Raw genomic sequence first — 14,765 nt, 5'->3', positions numbered from 1 at the left:
GGGGGGAGTCGGTCGCTCAGGGAACGGGCACCACGCGCATGGTGTTGGTGTAGCCAGAGCCGGGGCGCCAGCCCGTCAGTACGATGACCAGGTCGCCGCTCTTGAAGAACCCACGCGCTTTGCCTGGGAGAGAAAGAGAGGAGGTGTCAGCTTGCCCTGTCACTTGTCACCCCCTCCCCGTGCCACCGAGGTGTGGGAGGACACCCCAACAGCAGCTGTGGCTCTGGGGAGGAATCAAGACCTCATCCTCTTGCTGCCCACCCATCACAGACCCTTCGCTTCTGCTCTCAGCTCCTCTGCAACACGGAGCATGAAATCTGGAGCTTTGGAGAAGGGAGTCACCCTGGCTCCAGGCTCCTCTTGTCTCTCAGGAGCACTGAGCATCGCGGTTCAAGTATTTATCATGTTCAAACCAACCTGGTTTTCTGCTGGAAGCTATTTCAAGGTGAAAAACCCCTTGTTCCATTTGTCCATCGAATGCGGTTGTGCTTATGCAACCACCATTCTCCATTTCCCAATCGGATACCGTTACCACACAGGCAGCCAGTTCCCCTCCCTCTGTCACCGGGCCCCACTGGCAGCCCCAAAAACACCGTCCGAGGCGCTCAGGACCCCCATGTCCCAGCAGACTGCTGGAGCGGCGTCACTCACCGACATTCATGCCCAGGTTGACGCGGAGGTCCACGTCCTCCGCCCAGGCGTCATGGGCTGGTTCTTTGCAGAGGACGGGGAAGATGCCCCGGTAGAGGTGAGCCTGGCGTGCCGTCTGGTCATTGCGGGTCACAGCGATGATGGGAGCCCGCGGGCGGTACCGGGACACCAGGTGTGCTGACCTGCAAGGAAACCACACAAGAGGTGAAGCACCATGTTACAGGCCCGAGAGGACACACAAGCGGCGGCAAGGCTTGACTGTCACCCTGGAGGGACACAAAGGATGACCCACAAGAGATGCCGGCAAGAGCCAAGCTCACCAACGAGCTCAATCCTCAGCTGTATTCCCAGCGGCAACTGGGCAGACCACCACCACCTTGGTGACCATCCCTACTCCAGTCTGGTGGCGAAAATCCCCTGGCCTCCGAGGTTGGGAAGTGCCATCTGCGTGTTTTGGTGCCGAAAACAAGCCTTTATTTTTCTCCGTTGCTACGTGAAGGTGGCGAGGTGCCATTTATTCCACCCTCTGCAAGCGGTCCTTGGCATCGCAACAGGGGGTCCCTGCAAGTTCCCTCTGTTTTGAGGCGCTCCCAGTTTACGGGATGGAAAGAGCCCGCGCCAGCAGCACTACCCAGGGCTTGCCAAGGAGGAAGCCATTTGCCTCCCAGACACGTTCAGCTGCTGAAGGCAGCAAACGGGCCAGTTCCTCTGCACGGAGCTCTGCTCTCGCGCCCAACAGGAAGCAAATGTAACAGAGGACAAAATTTATAGTGGGAAGGTGGGCACAGAGTCCTTAAAACAGCAAGTGGCACACCCTCGGGGGGGAACTACGGCTTCTCCTTCCCTGGGCAGTCTTTACAGAGGGCATCTGCAAATAAATGGAGATGAAAATTGCAAGGCCACGACATTTCCAGCTCTGTGAGCATGCCAGTATCTCCGCTAGCTTTTGCAGCCTCATTTATTGGAGCCAAGCTGAGCAATATTCAGATTCAACGACTGCTGCTTAAAGCAGGCGGTAGCAGTCTGCTCGAAGCGCCCAAACACACATGCCAGCTCTCAGACAATCCTTCCCACGCTGACCAAGAAGCCTCCTGGTAGCTCGAGGAGATCCAGGTACTCTGAGGCTGTAACAGAATCTACAGCTAAAAATATTCAAATATCAGAGTTCAAATCTCTGTCAAAAGGTCAAGTGTAAGACTGGAACCTTTTACAAAGAAACATTAGAAGCATGGGGGTATCCAGAAACTCAGCGCTTACAGTCACTCCTCGTCCCTCTGCAGAAAGTCACTGCTTCAAATAAAATTAGCTGTAAATTTAGGTGAAGCACTCACTGATGGTCCAGATCTTCAGGTAGACAGACCATGCCCAGCACATATAATCACATCGCTGCTGCTGCGCTATTTCTTTGGTCCAAAACCAGTGCAAAAAAATTCAGATTTTCTTCCAGAAAGCAGCCAGAGACTTATGGTCAGACGTGCTTTGAGAGTGGGCAGATGGAAAAGCTGATCAGCAAGGCTTCAGCTCCCCTTTCACAACTGGAAGAGCAAGTCTCTACTCCACCGCTGGACAGAAATCCCAAACTACACCGTTCCAGCGTGTCTGCGTTGCCGTCTCTCACCTGCAGCCCAGGCACGGGGCTCACCTGAGAGCGCAGGCAGCACCTGGGTGCCGGGGGCCTGCCTGTTGAGGGAGGTTACGTGCAGGCAGGTATAAGGAAGTCTGTAAAAGAAAGCTTCCAACGCTTTCAGGTTTCACTGTCTAACAATTCTAGGCTAAGCAGCCCCTCTCTGCCGCTCGGGCTTAGGCAAGCAGGGCTGATGCCTGGAAGGTTCGGCAAGGGACCTAGAGTTTGGATGGTACTGTGAAAGGCCAAGGCTTTGATTAAAAAAGAGAAAAAAAAAATATTCTGCATCCACTGCACTTCTGGCTTACTCTTAAATCGAGGATTCCTTGCCAAGAAGACTGAATCGGAAGCTGCAACACTGATTTTCCCTTGGCTCTTCCAGGCAGCGCTGCTGGCAGAGATGCCACTTGCAACAGGAAGGGGAGGCAGGGTGCGGTGCCGATGCCACGCTGGCAGAGGAACTCGGAGGTTACATACGTGCAGATGTTCGAGATGTCTGCCCATCTCCTGAGGAACCGGCACTGCAGGCAGGGACCTGGGCTCTCAGTCGCTGCCAAAACCCGGGCTCCGGTCTCTCAAAACCATGTTTTTGTGAGTCTCTGTCCCCCACCCTGTCACGAAGCAGGCTTGACCTGAAGGAACCTGTCACCTCCTACCTTCCAGACTTGGTGAGGACAATAATGGCCCCGCTGCAGCACTTGAAGGACGCTTCCACAGCGCCAACAGCGGCAGCCTCCGTGGGATCGCAGTTGAGGGGAGTCAGACGACGCAGCTCCTCAAACAACTGCCTGTGAAAGATGGCGGCTTCGGCCTCCCGGGCAATCTATAAGAGCAACATGCATTCGGGAAGACAACACTCACGTCAGTCACTCGGGGCAGCACGGGGTAAGGCGAGGTGCTCTGTCAGCAAGGTGTCGCACAAATATCATCGGCTTTGACATTAAGAGTTGCCAATTAGCAAGGCCAGATTGAATTCAACGCACGGGGGTGACAGCCACAACACTCAGCCACCCAACCAACCTGGGAGAGGAGCAGTTAGATTTTCTTTTGCAAATTGGTGGCACCCACCGAGTCACCTCGCCCTGCCAAGCCCACACTCAGGTGACATTCATGACAACTGCCAGGCACTCTCGCTCTGCTCCTGCCTACCTGGAGTCCCTCCCTGCCACGGAGATGTGCTCAACTCAGACTGCAGCGGTTACGCAAGGCTGATACCATAGCAGCAAGCCACTTGCGAAATATTTGCAGCGTTAAAACGGAGTGTGTTTTTAACTCATGGAAAAAAAAATGGCACCAAGCACCCTCTCTGAGCCCTACCTGCCGGACTCGGTCAGAACTATCAGGGCTCGAGCTAAGCACTTAAAAGAGGCCTCCACTGCGCCCGCTGCCATGGCATCGGCAGGTGCCCTGTTCTTAACATTGAGGCGTAAAATTTCTTCGAACAGCTGACGATGAAACATTGCGGCCTCAGCCTCACGAGCGATCTGCAGGCGCGAGTAAGAGGGAAGAAGGAGAAAAACAGGAAAGAAAAGAAGGAAAGATATACCAAAGTAACATGAGATCACGTTAATTTGCTTAATTGTCATAGTAATGCATGCAAAAGGATATGAAAAGGCTGTGAAACTGTTTGGCTCTCAGGTCACAAATTTGTTGAATTCAACTCAAAACGCGCCACAGCCACGCCAACTAGCCCACCACGCCATTTAACTGGTGGCCCCTGGGCAGGCATTTCAGAGGTGGCATCTTTGCTATATTTTGGAGTCCTTTCAGAACAGCCAAATGCAGATTTGCTTTTCAAGGACCACAGCAAGCCCTCCCTGAGTCAGACCACGCTTTGTTGCAGCTGCTTATTACTTCCTTGAGAGACCTTCCTGCCATCTACTTGCCTCCAATTCCTCACGAGGCGATCCCTGTAGCTCCATGCCCCCTCTTCATAGTTTCCCAACACCACACAGCACTGCTGGAATGGTCTTCATGGGGTCAACACGCAAGCAGTGCTCTTTCCATCTCATCCCTGAAAAGGGGAGAGAGATGGGCTCTCTCCTAGACTCATTACATTCAGTTTAACTTGAGAGCCAAAAAAGATTCAGTTTAACTTGAGAGCCAAAAAAGATTCACCTCCAAGTGCTGTACCAACTTCCCTTTCAGTACTTCAGAGAAATAAATAAGAACAAGTCTTCCTTGTCGGGTTGTCACACCACATATGTTGGTCACTGTAGTGCCAGACTCAGACGTGCAGAGGCACAATTAAGGGCTTTCTGGTCAGACTGAGCATTTGCAACCAGTTCAGTAACCTGCCCATCCCAGTATGCTGGGAATCACTCACATGTAAAGACAATTCTCATCTCAGAACACTGCATTAGCCCCTGACAACCCAACAAGGAAGGCTTGTGGAGACCAGAAAAACATGCAAAGGTTGATCATCTTTTCAAGGACAATTTCATCCAGTTACTCCAGAAAATGAGCAGCCGCCACACAAAGCACGACAAGTTCATGTTTAAGCAGAGTGCAAGTGCCATTATAGTGAAAGCTTTGGAGTTAGACCCCTTCCAAATAAGAATTCTGTTACTCTAGTGTTAACGAATGATGCTAGGAATTATCCCTCTTCCACACATACCAGTTTAAGCCAAAGTAGTTAAGTATCTTATGTCTAAAAATAACAAGACACATGTGACAGGCAGGAACGGCAGTCCAGTGCCAACTCTGGTCCTAAAGCTGCCAGTTTTGTTACTGCTGGCTTTACACTTGCTGTTAGATAAAATGGAAGTTTTTGCCTCAAAACACGAGTCCAAACTAAGAGCTGGTAGCCAGGCAGTTGATCTTCAGCTCCTGGCCCCAGGGCAGACAGCTCTATGTGAGTTTAGAGGGAAGCCTGTCGTGAGAGAATACGTGCGTACACATGTCTGCTTTGAGAGCGGCTGCAGAACGGCACAGCAGTTCTCAACTTCATGTCAGCTTTACTCCAGTTGGTACACAGGTGGAGATGCCAGGGTGGAGGGTGAAGGAAAGGAAAATGGAGCAGCTATTTAAACCTTGGTTCCGTTAGGCAGCATGGCCAGGACAGCATTTGAAGGTAACTGTGGATCATGAAGCAGAATTGGAAGGAAGCCCGCTCCCACAAGCAGGAAATAGCCTGTCCAGTATTTGGAAGCTTGCTGCTCAGCTCAAGGCACACAACGTTTTTGCCACAGAGATGCCAGCTACTGAGGAGCAAGCTCATTTCTGCGAGGCTGGCTGGAAAGAGATTGCTAAGCAAAACTAGGGCAGAGTCCCAGCAAAGCTGCTGGGACAGGCTGGGCACAGACCAAGTCTCTTAGAGGTCCAAACCAATAAAAATTTCAGGCCAGGGAACAAACGCAAAGGTGCTCTCTCTCTGCTACAACCTCTTGGCCACTTCAGACTAAAATATTCATCTGCTCCAGCCATGCTGCAGATTTTCAGACTGGGGTTTCTTAGGACACTATTGCTGGACAGGGCTCAGATGGAAGGTCCTGCCTGGAGGGGACATGCTCCTGCCGTCACAAAGTTGGCACCTTGCTGCCTGTGTCATGTTAATTAAATCAAGAGAAATTTTATTTACTCCTCTGCACAGTTAAAAATTTCAGTATTTCTGCAGGGGCCTGGCAGAGGGAACACCACTATTTCCAGATCTGCTGGAAGAGGGAAACACATGCAATTGATCCCGAGCTCCAGCTACAGGTACAACACAACCTGCCTGTGTCTAAGCATTGATGCCAGAATGGAAAGGTTTGCTGCAGCAAGTTTCCAACTCTTGGTATAAAGTCAACCCTCATGATTCTGGGGGTGAGAAACTGAGGAAGAACCTTTTAGGTGCACAGTTAGCGTTCAGGCTGTAAACCAGCAGTCAGTGCCTGGTAAGCATCAAGTCCTATTTTGCATTTGCCACGTGCAAAAAACACCACTCCATATTGACCAGATAAGAAATAGTTCCGTAACACACTGCAAACAAGCACTACCTGAGGTTATTTATCTATATAACCTGAATTGCAATTAAAAATGGCGAGTTATGACCGCTGTTTGTTTCCCAGCACTCGTAACTGGGGACCCAACACTTGTAGATATTTGACATTGGGCTTTTTATCAGCTGAAAGGCGAGCTGGGTGAACTCGAAGCAGAGCAGAGGTTTCTGGCAGTTCAGGCATGTCAAAAACTGGTGTTGTCAGTACTCGTGCAATAAACACCCCCAACACCAAGCGCATCAGGTGCTGAATGCAACAGCGCTGTAAACCAGACCCACACACCTCACCCCACTCCCCCCCACGGAGGAGTCAGCCTTTCATTATCTAGAGATAAACTGCTTAAGCAGCTCCTTGACCTTGGATAAGTTTATGGTATTTCATACGCCAAAATAAACAGAGCGTTTGAAGAAACTCAGACCAAGATATCACCAAAAACCCCTTTACCCTTGGCCTAAACAAAAATTAACATGAGAAATCTGAAGTCTTAGATCTCAGAGCATTGCAGAGCAGTTCTCAGCTCTGCTCAACAAACAAATCCCTCCTTTGGACTGCTGGGTGCTGCCATCTAGCACCAGACACATTTACATCTTCAGGTGCCTGGCTCAGATGGAAGATCTGGGGAAACACAGAGTGCTGCTACTGTCCCCTCCAGGGCTGGCTCCCCAGCGGCACCGTACTCACAGCGTGCTGCATGCGCACGGCCTCCAGAGGGTAGTCTCCCTTGGCGGTCTCTCCGGAGAGCATGATGCAGTCCGCTCCATCCAGGACGGCATTAGCAACGTCGCTGCCCTCAGCACGGGTCGGGCGGGGTTTCTTGATCATGCTTTCCAGCATCTAGAAGAGAATAAATCCAAAGAAATCAAGGCACTGCAGAAGGAGCCAGCTGCTTTTTTTCACTAGTGCACTTCAAACATCCCTCATTTCCCCACAAAACACCGCCTGAGGCAGCGTTTCAGTCACATTTCAGCCACATTTCAGCAGCAATACAGGAAAAGAAGCACACAGCACTGGAAATCCAGAACCTTGTCTGACAACTACTGCCCAGAGCCCGTTTTCGCTTTCACAGCCTGTGCACAAAGCACAGTCTCAAAATCAGTCCTCCCAGTGCCTGTAGACTGTCTACATGATTCCTACTGGAACCAGTGAAGCTTTCCCTCCCTCACTAGCAGCAAACAGAATAATGAGATGGATTGTCTGCCCAGTTCCTTTTGGTACTGCAGTGTTGGCATATCTTTTAAGATACCGGGGAACCTTTGCAAGTCTTCTGTTTGTCCCTCCCTCACTAGCAGCAAACAGAATAACGAGATGGATTGTCTGCTCAGTTCCTTTTGGTACTGCAGCGTTGGCGTATCTTTTAAGATACCGGGGAACCTTTGCAAGTCTTCTGTTTGACACAGACATGCTGCTGCAAGATGCCAAGGCAAAGCAAAAGTGATTTTTTCCCCAGAATACTCTTTAGTCAGCCCAAAAGGCTCATACTGCATAAGGTTTTGAGGGGTAAAACCTTCAGCAGCCAGTGTCCTGTGACCTTACTGGGGAAGATCCCAAAAAGATCTTTAAAGAAATGCCTCGAGGTGACATATTCAGCTACCAGCAACCCCTCTTTGCTCTCGGCACCCCACGCTCTAGCAGATCCATCGAGGCCCATTCCCCAGCCCACCCCCTGTGTGACCATGACAGCTCCTGACATTCACACCCCGCCAGACTCCAGCAGTTAGGAGCTAGCGTTGCATTTCCAGTACCTGAGTGGCGCAGATGATGGGTTTGCCAGCCCTGTTGCAGCGCCCAATCATCATCTTCTGAGCAAGGAAGACTTTTTCCGCAGGGATCTCAATTCCCAGGTCACCACGGGCCACCATAATGCCATCACTGGCCTCCATGATCTCATCAAACCTGCCAGCAAGGTAAGAGGTTTGTTACTCCCTTTATTCTGCAAAGCACCTTCGCATCGGTTCCATCCTCGCACCTCTGAAAGGGAGCATCGCTCTCAAGCGCGATACGCAGCTACGCTGTCAGCACGTAGTCTTGACACGTGCCATTTCGGTATCCTGCAATGCCAAGGTAGGAGGAAGAAAACCAAGACATAGCACACAGAAAAGACACACTGAGGGGAGAATGAGTTGATCCAAGATACTTCAGTCTGATAGTTTGAACTCACACTCGCTACAAAAACTATCGCCGATTTTTCAGGGACATGGGGAGACTGTGACACTGTCCCCACGAGCTCAGGGCACGTGACAGTTACACAACCCACTGCTCATACCACAGCTACAAGAAGTCCCACACACATGGCATTAAGCAACAGCCTGCATTACCACCCTGTTACTCAGACTAGTAAGTTTGCTGCTGCTGGTAAGCCAGAAACCAAGAGTCCAGACTAGAGTGTGAAGGGGCTGCACTCTTCCGTTGATACGGGGTGACAAACATCAAGTGTCACCTGTACAAAGCTCACCTGCGCACACCCTCATGGTTCTCGATCTTGCTGATGATCTTGATGTTCTTTCCCTTTTCCCCTAGCACCTTCCTGACGGCATGGACATCAGCAGCTTTGCGGATGAAGGAAGCAAACACCATATCCACGTTCTGCTCCACACCGAATTTGAGGTCCTGAATGTCCTTTTCAGAGACCGCGGGCAGGTCGACCGCAGCACCAGGCAGGTTTACTCCCTTCTTGCTGCCAAGCATGCCGCCGTTCTCTACCTCCGTCATGACATAGTCCTTGCCTGGAACAGATGTGTTCCCACAGTCAGTATTTACCAGAAATCTCCCCACTGCCAGCTCCCACACCACCTCCCTGCCCGAGAACAGCAGTACCAACAGCGACCGCATGCGATAAAAGCACATCGCCGCTCTCTTTAGCAGATTTATGTAACAAACAAGCTTGTAGTTTCCCATGGGAGCACAACAGACCAGTTTAAAACCACTTCTATGCTGTTCTGCGAGAAGATGCCATTTGTTCTGTGCAGGACGTTGGGACTGCCTCGCCAAAGAAAACTACCAGGTTGCACTACTGCACACAGGAGCCCTGCAATACCAAAGTGAGCACCCCAAAAGCCTGACCTCCACCTCCCTACACACTCTGGAATTAGAAGCAATACCTTGAGGCTAGAGCAGCTCAGGCAACGCTACAAAGGAAGTATTGTGGAACTAACCTTGCCCCTACATTGCCAGTTAAAGCTAGTTCTGTCTCTAACCACAAAACTTGGGGTCTGTGCTGTAAAACTAGTTAGATCCTGCATTAAAAGCACGAATCCACCTGGCTGAACAGGACTACACACTCTGGAATTAGAAGCAATACCTTGAGGCTAGAGCAGCTCAGGCAACGCTACAAAGGAAGTATTGTGGAACTAACCTTGCCCCTACATTGCCAGTTAAAGCTAGTTCTGTCTCTTAACCACAAAACTCGGGGTCTGTGCTGTAAAACTAGTTAGATCGTGCATTTAAAGCACAAATCCACCTGGTTGAACAGGATTTATCATGAGCACTGGCACATCCCCACCACACATTCACCTCTGAAGATGTGTTTTAGATGATAGTCCAGTGAAACCCAGCTGAAGTTAGTTTTTGAAAACTTGCTACAGCTGAAGAAGAGAAAGTTTTGCTCAAAGTCTCACTCCAGCATTAAGAACCATGTACTCCTTTCTTTAATACACAACTGCAAGCCAAAAATGTTATTGGAGGGAAAGCACAAATACATTCTGAGGAAAAAAACAAGCTGGCACAGCTGGAAGGGTTGTTACCCACCTTTCTCCTTAACCAGCAAGGAAATCAGACCATCATCCACATAGATTTTGCTGCCAACCTCTACAACTTTGATGAGATTCTTGTAGTCCAGCCACAGCACATTCTCATCGCACTTCTCCATGAAGGCATCGTCCAGGGTCACTTTGAGCGCTGCGCCCTTTTTCAGCTCCACTTCTGCTGTGCCACTCTGAGTGTCAAAACACACATGTTTCAGAAAAACCAGTAAAAACCAGCACAGAACCACCTCCCAGCCTGCAGCAGTTCCATCAGAACTTTTGGTAGTTGGTTTCCTAGAGACATTTTTGTTTGGAAAAGGCCACAGGCATAACACAATATCTAGTCTCATGAGGTGAAAAAAGTGGGAGAAAAAAAAAAGAGCAACTTACTCCCTTAATGAGTCCAGTTCGGATTTCAGGTCCCTTGGTATCCAGTGCAATAGCCACAGGTCTGTAGGTGATGGGATCAGAGGCAAAGCTCTCTGTAGCTTCTCGCACGTTCTTGATTGTGCCCTCATGATACTGGCAAGGAGAAAGAGATGGAAACATTCAGCCCATTTCTAAATCACAGTTTACAAAACAAGACCATTGTGCACCCCAAATGCTGCCCGAGCTGATAGCTCTCGCTTTATGCTCAATTTCACTTCTAGCTTGAGAATGTAATTCAGACTGAGCTTCCAGAAAAGCTGGATGTGAGGATACAAAAGCCCTCCTGACATGAAAGCAGAGTCCGGCACTCTTCTGGCTATGTCTTCAGTGCCCCCATTTCTAAGCCCAGAAGGACAACTCCAGGCAACAGCCCATGCGCTTGGACGAAGTGATTTTCCACGAGGACATACATTTGAAGATGGCCCACTGACCAACAGGTCTTTAGGAAGAACGTTTCCAAAAGCCTTGCTCAACATCTGCCTGTACAACATGGCAGAACATCAGCAGCACTGGCAGCCGGATGATTACATGCACGGAAAGACTCCTGAACGCCAGAAGAATGGCACAGCTAAGTGACCGCCACACATGGCTGCTCTCCTCATCCCTTCAGAGCACGGGAGGGAAGATGCCAACATCCCCCCCAGACTTCCAGCCTAACCCCTCTTACCAGTCCTACAGGCAAGCAGATAAGACAAGCTTTTTTCATAACTCTGGCTTAAATTTCCCCTAAGGACAAAAGATTCGCTAAGAGGACATTATCCATTTAAGTATTTACATTTTATTTCAAGAGCCAAAGCAATTACAGATGGAAGTTCAAGACTGCAGCACCACGCACCCAGCTTTCAAACTTTCACGTGTGCAGGAGCATTTCACTAACGCTGCCAGTTTCAGGACAGACGGTTCTGCGTGGAAACTCTCATCTCAACTACCTCAAACAAGCTTCAGATGACCAGCAGATCAGTTTACTTTCCTTGCTTAAACAACATTAAGAGATAACCTTGACTGCAAGTTGTGTAATACTTGACAGACTTCTCCAGATAAGAAATACCCCTTCCCCTCTCTGTGGGACAGAGGGACGGCGTCTGACCTGACTCACCCGGAAACACCTGGCTCCCCCCACACCAACCACGCACCTCACCACGAGCCCTGCACACCGACTTCAGTATCACGGGGATGATAATCCAGCGCCAGGAAGGTGGGGCTGGAAAAAGCTGTGCTAAAGTTCGTGTGCCAGAGATGCAACTGCTAACTCTTCAGAGCAAGAAAAATTATTTATTCATCCAGTGCCCATGTTGAGACTGAGAAGGCCCCAACCCTTCCATGCACTGCAGCCTAGATGGATGCAGTAGAGAAAACTTGCCTGAACAGGGTTATTATGTTTATCTGGTCCCAGTCACCCGGGATTTTTCCATTTTAGTTTGATACTGATGACTAACTGGCTCTTCGTGAGTCTGATTTCCTGAGGAGTTACGTATGCAGACCAAGAATGCAGGCTGAGCTGGAAGTAAAAGCAATTTTTTTTTTTTTCCATGTAGAAAGGAGGCAGCCAGGTGCTAAAGCACCTCTGTTAAAGTTCAACACTTTGGGGTGGACACAAGAACTGAAGCACTCGTGAAGGATTAAAACTTTTTGGGACTTCACTGGAAACCAGAGTGCTCTGGAGGAACCAGGAGGGTACTCAAACTGAAGACTGGCTACGGCTGACAAACTCAACAAGAGATGACAGCAAGACCAGGCTCTGCTGTAACCCAATCTCATCTGCACAAAATGTGCAACTGACCTCACCCAAAGCAGAAAGCACACAGTGCCCGTCCTCGACCTCAGCTAACAAGTACGCAAACCACAGCAGCAGCTCTGCTGCGCAGTAACGGGTTGAAAATTCCCAGTTTCAGCCTGGCCATCAACTCCCTGCTGAGGAACCCAGCAGCAGCATTTGAGTCCTAAGAGGCACAATTATTCCAGGCTCTCCTTTCTTCAGGCAGATTTTGCTAACTGCAACCTATGCTCTGACACTACCCCCAGATGTTTAGTCAAGGTCTGACAGTTCTCTGCAATTAAGCATCAGACCTTTCGATTTTGACAGTGCCCTGTGGCCTTTAAAGGCCACAAGGGTGAGAGGCCAAGCTGTTACGTACCACGAGGTTCACGGTTCAGTAAGTAAAGCCACCTCCAGCTGCTACCGGCTACCAGCTGACATTTTGTAAGCTGGAGGGCAGCCAGGATAAAAAAAAACAAACCTCAGTGGGAAGGCTCAGGGTGGCATTCTAGGCAACCCGGAATGAGATCCTCAGCTTCTCCAGTATTGCTGAGGATCTCATCTATTTATATCTACGAGAGCTTGTCTGCCCTGATCAGTGTTGATTTCTTTTGACCTTATTCTCAAAAGCTCACCACACCACCACCTCCCAGGCGCCATGGTGCTCGCCTCATGACTGCCAGGAACACAACCGGAGCAGCTGGTTAGCTGAGCAAACCCAAGAGTCCAATTCTTTCAACTACATACAGTAATTGCTTCCAATCACTAACAGTTTTCTTTGGAGATAAGGTTATTCATTGATCGTCGGCTTGCAAAACCCTCAGCAGTAAAATAAGAAGTGAGACAAACAACCGCTGGTCATGTACTCCTGCAGAGGTGCACAGCAGAACAGGGAGAAACATTCTCTGCTCCCACTATCAACTGAGAAGAAGCAGCAGCTTTGTACAGCAAGTGGCAGGACAAGAGGAAGAACTGAAGGATTTCACAGCAAGCAGTTGGCCCACAAGGGTCAAATATCAGTTACCTGGCTACCTGGTAGAGCAAAGGGTGCGGAAGCAACCGGAACTGCTTTCAAAATGGCTCGGAAAGTGCACTTAAATGTTATCAGCAATCACACTGGCTCAGTGTGTACAACCAGCACGCTTTTCCCAAAAGCGGAGCCAAGTTCCGCATTCCCACACCAAGGCTGGTCTGGAGTGAGCTGGGTTTCCCTCTCCCATGAGAGGCAGGGTCAGCAGACACACGCGTGACCCAGTCAGGGCCATATCAGTTCAGACCCCACCCTTACCTCATGGGTGCCATGAGAGAAGTTGAGGCGGGCAACATTCATTCCAGATTTAATCATTTCCTTCAGTTTCTCCACCGTGCGGGAGGCTGGGCCTAGGAGGAAGAAACAGTTTGAATATTAACTTTGTAAAAATAATGAGATAACCCACACACGCCAGGCTGTTCCACGTGGAAGAGAAAAGGTACAATGGATACAGACGCACTCAGTGCTGAACCAGCTCATCTCTGCAGCACCAAGGGTTGTCTTAACTTGCCTTGAGGACCGCAGCAGAACCTGACCAGTTCTGATTTCCCCAGCTACTGGAATCACTCCTAGCAATAACATGGGTTAGACAGACGTGGGAAAATCGTTTTCTTTCAACACACAAGTTCAGCCCTGGCAAGGGATGAAAGCCGAAGCCTTGCCACAATTTCCCTAACAAGTTTCACCAACACAGGGGTTCACAGCTGCAATTCCCTCCTATCTAGGAATCACCTACCAATGGTGCAGATGATGCCGGTGTTTCTGGCAATAGTTGGCTCCGAGTCGATGTCCAAGCGGCACATGTGCTCCAGGAAGGTGTCCGCCATGGCAGCATGCAGTTGCTGCGTCTGGATGAAAGCGGTCCCTGCATCGTGGTGCTTCGACATGGTTGCTGGATTCCTATGTCTAGAAGAGAAGAAAGCGATGTCAGGTTTAGGAATCACCCAGACTTGCTGATCAAGCAGAGACACCAACACACCCATGTGATGAATATGGGGGGAACAAGAAAGCTGCTACTGGGTCAAACTATTTTTATGTTCCTACTTGAGAGTCTTAGATACAGGCAAGACACACTTCCACTTCCATGTCATCCCCCACAGACACCACCCAAAGCTCACCTGCCTTCTATGCAGATGTTCCCTTCATAGCTTCTCTTCATTGCCAGTCTTCCCTTGGAGCTACACAACGCAACAAAATTCAAGCACTTCAGTGCGCAGGCAGAGATTCTGCCTCCTCCCTCCCAGCTCTCGAGTCATTTCTCCTACAGGCCTCGACCGAGTTTCCCATCGCGACCGGGGCAGCTCGGCGCTAGCGTGACTGCGGATGTGCTCTTACGTGGGCAATCTCCTGCCGAGAAGCACCTAATCACGGCGAAGTCCGCCTAAGCTTAACCCCCATCCTTTAAGCCTGTACAAGCAAGTAGACTTGAGTTGATTAGACACAGCACCTTCAGCAGAGAAGATATAAAAAACCTGAAGATCCCTTTAATATGCTCAAGGTCCCTCTTCAAACTGAAGACACTATGGGTCTCCCCCGTCCCCTGTGTTCCCCCTCG

The 14,765-nt window shown here is 49.9% G+C and overlaps 1 protein-coding gene across 3 annotated transcripts; it reads right to left on the bottom strand.

The window, feature by feature from the left end:
* Position 1: 1 nt before the first annotated feature.
* PKM (pyruvate kinase, muscle) lies at positions 2–14,425 on the bottom strand. 3 transcript variants are annotated; one of them, XM_010083768.1, is made up of 11 exons: positions 14,329–14,425; positions 13,947–14,116; positions 13,469–13,560; positions 10,386–10,517; positions 10,000–10,186; positions 8,708–8,978; positions 7,998–8,148; positions 6,937–7,089; positions 3,593–3,759; positions 652–833; positions 2–123 (listed from the first exon to the last, which is right to left on the bottom strand). In XM_010083768.1, the coding sequence occupies exons 1-11, from the start codon at positions 14,367–14,369 to the stop codon at positions 17–19; spliced, it is 1,653 nt and encodes a 550-aa protein (XP_010082070.1). In that variant the 5' UTR covers positions 14,370–14,425; the 3' UTR covers positions 2–16. The 3 variants fall into 3 exon arrangements, with proteins under 3 accessions (XP_010082070.1, XP_010082069.1, XP_010082071.1); XM_010083767.1 differs by lacking the exon at positions 3,593–3,759 and adding an exon at positions 2,932–3,098; XM_010083769.1 differs by lacking the exons at positions 3,593–3,759; positions 10,386–10,517; positions 13,469–13,560; positions 14,329–14,425 and adding an exon at positions 2,932–3,098 and having other exon boundaries at positions 10,000–10,184; positions 13,943–14,111.
* Between the last annotated feature and the right edge of the window lie 340 nt (positions 14,426–14,765).

The sequence above is a fragment of the Pterocles gutturalis genome, unplaced genomic scaffold, assembly GCF_000699245.1.
Source record: "Pterocles gutturalis isolate BGI_N339 unplaced genomic scaffold, ASM69924v1 scaffold8215, whole genome shotgun sequence".
Lineage (NCBI taxonomy): Eukaryota > Metazoa > Chordata > Aves > Pterocliformes > Pteroclidae > Pterocles > Pterocles gutturalis.
Note: the sequence above shows the minus strand (reverse complement) of the source record. Positions and strands in the feature narration are given on the sequence as shown.

What these genes read in the sequence shown, in the direction of transcription:
- PKM (XM_010083768.1), bottom strand. Translation starts at nt 14,369, where the DNA reads ATGAAGAGAAGCTATGAAGGGAACATCTGCATAGAAGGCAG. An exon ending in AACATCTGCATAGAAGGCAG is followed by an intron (nt 14,117 to 14,328) that starts GTGAGCTTTGGG and finishes CTTCTCTTCTAG; the next exon opens with ACATAGGAATCCAGCAACCA. An exon ending in AACCATGAGGGTGTGCGCAG is followed by an intron (nt 8,149 to 8,707) that starts GTGAGCTTTGTA and finishes CCTTGCTGGCAG; the next exon opens with GTTTGATGAGATCATGGAGG.